The sequence below is a fragment of the Acipenser ruthenus genome, chromosome 23, assembly GCF_902713425.1.
Source record: "Acipenser ruthenus chromosome 23, fAciRut3.2 maternal haplotype, whole genome shotgun sequence".
NCBI lineage: Eukaryota > Metazoa > Chordata > Actinopteri > Acipenseriformes > Acipenseridae > Acipenser > Acipenser ruthenus.
This window is the reverse complement of record NC_081211.1, coordinates 25,374,985-25,380,978: the sequence shown is the minus strand read 5'-3', so window position 1 is coordinate 25,380,978 and position 5,994 is coordinate 25,374,985. Positions and strand designations below refer to the sequence as shown.

The 5,994-nt window shown below is 36.1% G+C and overlaps 1 protein-coding gene across 1 annotated transcript; it reads right to left on the bottom strand.

Moving 5' to 3' along the window:
* Positions 1 to 929: 929 nt before the first annotated feature.
* LOC117964619 (cyclin-I-like) lies at positions 930 to 5,627 on the bottom strand. Its single transcript, XM_058996953.1, has 7 exons — positions 5,295 to 5,627; positions 3,992 to 4,148; positions 3,643 to 3,777; positions 3,432 to 3,506; positions 3,104 to 3,244; positions 1,703 to 1,933; positions 930 to 1,419 (listed from the first exon to the last, which is right to left on the bottom strand). Exons 2-7 carry the CDS (start codon positions 4,103 to 4,105, stop codon positions 1,144 to 1,146), a joined length of 972 nt encoding a protein of 323 aa, XP_058852936.1. The 5' UTR covers positions 4,106 to 4,148; positions 5,295 to 5,627; the 3' UTR covers positions 930 to 1,143.
* Positions 5,628 to 5,994: the final 367 nt, after the last annotated feature.

The window sequence follows — 5,994 nt, the reverse complement described above, 5'->3', positions numbered from 1 at the left end:
CCTGTCATTTAAATACAGGTAATAGTTTCACAGTAATATAATAATAGAAAGTGCTTTTTTCCCCCAAAGAGAAGACACTTCTTTGATATAATTAATGGACAAGGTTGACCTGCTAAATTAGTCTCTTGTAAATGCACTGCAAGAATGTCTTATCAGAGGTAATATAGTACAGTCTTCCAAGTGTACAACAGGCTTTCAGCTGCCATTTAAAAAAAAATACCTTGCACACGTACAAACACAACACATTGCAGAGTTTCCACAATTCACTCTGTCTGCATGGCTTAGCTTATCAAGACACTCCGGTACATTTAGCATCACATTAAATTTGTTTATGCAGCATGATGGGAAACCTAAGAGCATGTACAATGACACCACAAGATACAATTTATAGACTTAAGGCTCATTACAGTATATGCTACTTATTTTAGACTATATATTTTGCTAGACATCAGTTTCCCATAATTGTAAATTGCAGGCAGATTAAGAAATGCTAAAGCTGAAAGTTTCAATAAGACCTGCAATGTTCATTATTAGCATAAATAAACGTGCAAAAAAAGTTAGAGATATATAAAAACATGACGAGCTTTAAAAGCTACCAAATTCTAAAATTGCACAAAAATACAAATGTATTTATTTTTAAAAAAAGTGTATATAAAGTAATTACAAAAGGAGTATGACGATAATATTATTGGCACGGAGCACTTGCTGTTTAGTATACTTCAAATCTTTCAAAAAAAAAAAAGTATATGTTTATATACACAAAAGGTTTAAAAGATTAAAAGGATGTTTTAACTTTTTTTAAAACAGCTGAAGGGCTTTTGCCCAAAACGTCCTGAAAATAACCTTTTCTTTCATATGCCTTCAGTTTTGTACACTGCAGTTATATATATATATATATATATATATATTATATATATATATATATATATATATATATAGAGTACTAAAAGCAATAGTCAGTGGTCAGAATGCATATCTTCTCTCTCCCAGACTCCTCTTCCTCATTTCAGGCTAGTTTAATGGAGAGTGCAGGGTGGACGTGGAGGGGTTCTTCCTCCAGTTTTTAACACATCACCATCATTTGAATGGTCACTGCTTCTTCCAACCTCAGATGTAATCCCTTCACTCCAGAGGTATCCGACATCAGTCATAAAACTCATCAACCTCCATTGCTTTTCCACTCATTTGGACCTTTTCAGGCTGGCATCTCGAGAGACCTGGAAGCCCTGAATGCAGCACGGCACTGCGGATATCTGGCTGGTCAAGGTCTTGTTTGTTTGGATGAAAATACATCTGGTGGGCCATGATGTCTTGATTCGCTGGATGGAAAATGTACACAGTGTTTGGTGGGAACGTTTCAAGGCTGCTTAGATGATGGTCAACCAGTTCTTTGCATCGGATTAATTCAATACTTTCAATCTGTAATGCAAAATACAAAAAAAAATAATTAATAAGTGCATTGTATAATATGTTTTATTTTATACCTTCGTGTACACTTTGGTCTTGGACCCAACGTAAACCAAATCTGGTTTAAATCCGTATGGTTCCAGCTTTATAGCCTATAATGATAAATCAAGCAAACATATTGGTGGACACAGATTTGATAATATAGAAATTAAATACATACATAAATAAATAGACTGAGGCTGATATGCTCATCTTGTGCAAGTTAAATGTCATTGAAGTTAAGATACACTCCTACCTGTGCTTTCTTTAGCAGATCAGTAAAAACAGAGAACCAATCTGGAGCCAACCTCTCCAGCTCCAAAGTTATGATTGCCAAGGCCAATATGGAGCCTCTGAACTGTGACAGCTGGTGGCAGGCCATGCAGTGCTGCACCTGCCTGGTCAAGAATGCAGCGTGGAGGGAAGGGTTCTTCTGAACTAGGAGGTCTGGAAGATGGGGTCGGCTGGACATCACCATGGCATGGAACTGGAACACAAACAGAGATTCTCATTATTCCACCGCCTAGAACCGCCATCAGCACCAAGCTTGCTACTTGTCTTGCACCCAACACTGAAATATCAGGGCTGTTGGGAAGTCCTCCCTTTTGCTATATGAATCGACCAATCAAGACTGTTATTGTATTGAACAATGGAAAAGGTTTTAACATGGTCTTGCTGATCAGCCTGTTTGTCGTTGCCAAACTTGTTTCTCTTGTCATGCTGTCTGTACTGTATTTGCAACATTGCTAGCAGCTTTTGAAAGCTTTACTGTGTAGCAAATGAGCCATTAAGGGTTATGTTTACAAATAAGGAACATGTTAAGGATCATATTGAAAAAGGACCAGTAAGTTGTAGAGAATAGTTGCAAGAATCTTTTACCATTATGGTCATTTTTAAATCTCTTTAGTGACTTCAGATGCCCATAACTCAACCCACTGGAAGTTCGTCTCAATGTCCTTATCATGTTTACTTTAGAGTAGGCATTACCACAATGGCAATTTGAACACTGTCTGTAACATCTCTTTTGTCCTGTTTTCATGAGGAATGTAGTTGTTAAAAGGATTTAGAAGTGTCTTAGTGCATTCTTGTGTGTGATAAAAGAAAAATGCTGTTAGAGAGACCAAGGTGGCTTCTGAAGCGTGTTCAGGTGTAATGATGTAATGAATGCATTTATACTGTAGGTGGTGCCATAAAAAAATCCCCACAGTAATTACACTTAATTGTAAATTTCTGGTTTAAAAGGAAATCTGATTTTTAGAAGAAACTATATTTTCCACTGAAATGTTCTATTTCTTAATTGTGGTTCAAGAAAAGTGTTGTGAGAAATGCTAGTGTTGTTACAGATATTCAACGAGTGCAAAATAGCAGACCCAAATAATTTATTTTTATATTTTATTTATTTAAATCTTTCACTAGGAAATATCCCAGAGATGTCATTTTCCCCATGGGGATAGGTTTATACTTAAAACTTACAGCCCAATTAAAGTAGACTGGCTTGTACTGATAACTACTACCTAGCTAATTGCCTTTTTTTGTTTTTATATAAACACAGTTCTGTGGCTTTTCCACATTGGTTTCATTTATTTAAAAGCAGACTTCTGAAATTCCTTGATGTGTTTTAGCATTTCAGTTGTTTTTTTTTTTTTGTATTGCTTACAATGTTGATGAAGTCAACCCCTGTTGCAATGTAAAGATCCCAGTGCAGTTTGTCTAATATGATCCTCTCCATTCTCAGAATTTCAGCTGGAGAACAATTGCATCCACTCTGCACTGCAAGGTCCTTGACCGACAGAATCATCTATTACAAAAAAATATTTAAAAAAAAAAAAAACACACACAATAAAGCTAAGCCAGATTCCATCAAACCGCAGTCTTCTTTTGTATTAAATGCACAATCATAACGTAATCATACTGTATACTATGGTTATGAGTTAGTGGTCTCTACAAATAAGAAAGTTGCCTCACACTCTCATTTAAAAACTTACATCATCCTCCTCATTGGATTTTGCAGCAAGGATCAAGCAGGTGATGGCAATACATCGAAGATACTTCAGCTGTGCCTAGAAAGAAAACATGTATTAATATTAAAATACTGTATGAATTAACAATTGACATGCTCTAGCAATCAATCGCTATATATCATCAATATCAAATATGAATAGGTATTCATCCAGAATACCTGGGTGAATTTCTCACCTTGACTGATGCCAGAAGTCTGTTGAGAATGCTGGTTGCAAGAGCAAAGGTTTCTGGGTAGAAATGAAACCGGGAGCACAACTCCAAGAGCCACAAAACCACCTCATCATGCTGTGTGGGAGAGATATCTGTACCCTAATAAGGAAACACAAATAATCTCATTAATGACAATACGAATAGACAGTATACATGTCAGAAGTCTGAAAAACAAAAATCTAATGATATTTGGTGCTTAAGACTGAGTCATACTTTCATTGAAAACATTCTGCATCACACAACCTGTTTTTGGCTGCTTCTACTGTCATGGTTTTACTGGGAAGCTGTGAGAAACAAAGCAATCTGGCTTTACCTGAATCTTGCCATTCTTGAAGACCAATGCCTTCCAGAGCCGTGTTTCCCTGGCCAGGGCCTCTCCCAGCTGGAAATCCAGCTTCTGACTTTCCACTAACCTGGGACACTTCATAGCACCTCCAAGACTGGCCAGTTTCCTTTGAGGGCCCCGCTACCTAGAAAATAAATTATAGTACATATGTCAGCAAAAATACCATCACAACTAAAAAGTAAAAATGTGTGTATTTTTAGATACAATAAACTGCTAGTCAAGTTGAAAAACTGTTTTTGGGTAACAAATGACGTCAAGTTTGACCCATAACACTGATGAAGGCCTTAACCTAAACATGTGTACTTGACTTCTCTATTGTAGTATGTTTTACATTGCACAGGCTTTGTGTACAATATTTTTTATTTGAAAGTAAAAAATGTAAACAGTACAATGATTAAATGAGCTTTGCAACAAGTGGCTTTTCAGCGATACATAAGAATAGAATAAAAGCTTAAGAGTAAACCTTATCTGCAACCTCCCCCCCCCTCGTAACCCCTCCCGCAAATGAAAAACATCACGTCTTCAGCGTCCGCGCTGCACAAGTACTCACTCAAGCCAATTTACAGTTTTTAAAAAAAAAAATTTACAACCTATAATGGATTGTTAGCTGCACTGTATGTAATCCTAAACCTTACTTTATTGACAACCTGCACAACTAGCTGAACTTTAAAAGTGCTCTTTTTTTTGTTTTTTTCCCTCACATGACTGTAAAATGAATTACTACATTAACACACTCCGTTACACCATCGGAGTGCTACAATACTGATATTATTAAAATGTGTATATTGCGTCAGACGGAATTGGGCGATAAAACTTTTTAGCAACACCCATGTAGGAAAATAATTAATTACTCGGTAAAGATTTCACAATGCAAGGACATTTCAACACAAACAATAGTACATAATGAATATGCTCTGTTAAACTGCTGGCATATCGAAACTGAGAATTTTGGAATTGTGTTTACTTTTTTTTTTTTTTTTTTTCCACTTTCAATTTAGGAAAACAAACAAAGCGAAACAACGTAGCCAGGAAAACAAAATAATATGACGTTAGTTTTTTTTTTTTTTTTTTTTTTTTTACAAAACAAAAAAAGTGCATCAAAATTCTACATTTAAAAGTTAAGTAAAATATCAAATAAACCATTTGTAATTCGCAAGATGAGCTACATAAACCGTTGTAAATCTTTAATGTAGTGGGCGGGACACCTCGCTCGGTGTACAGAGTAGTTTAGGAAATGAATGCAATATTTTGTTACTTTAAAACTTCTTACCTCCACGTACAAAAACACGAATAGTGTCTCTGACCTACGACACATTTAGTAAATCAGGTTGGACACCATTTTTTCTTCCATTTTTATGCTTTAAACAAAGGAAAAACTAACAAAAAAAACACCTTTGTTGTATGCAGAAAAGGATATTCGATATTTCGTTGCATTCACTTCCAACCGAAAACAGTGGAGTCATCATAAAAAGCTGTCAAAACTATAGAAATTCAAAAACAAATGTAGCGCAAAACAAACTAAAATAATGAACGTATTTTTGGTGTTTCTCTTTCTTGGTATTACAGTATATATATATAACATTTCAAAGCCCACAGCTCCTCCTCCAATTCAACGTCACTTTGGCTACGTGAGTTGTTTCGGGAACACAAATCAAGCAGCTGCCATAAACACAAAACTGAAACTGTTTTAATGGGTCCGATAGGCCGTGTTAAAGGTGAGGGTGGGGGGGTTAAACATTTGTTGCTGCTTTTACAGACCCCCAAATAGCACTAATCTTGACCATCCAATGTTACTTTTAGTAGTCCAAGCCAAGATTAGTTGCTAATCGGTGTCTGAAACCACTACTAGATATACGTCGGTCAACATGTCCAAAGATGTATTTTGCATGCACCCTGGCGAGAGAATAGCATCACAAAACGATTGGTTTCTTATACCCATCTGGTGTACAAACACACTACGACAGCAGTTC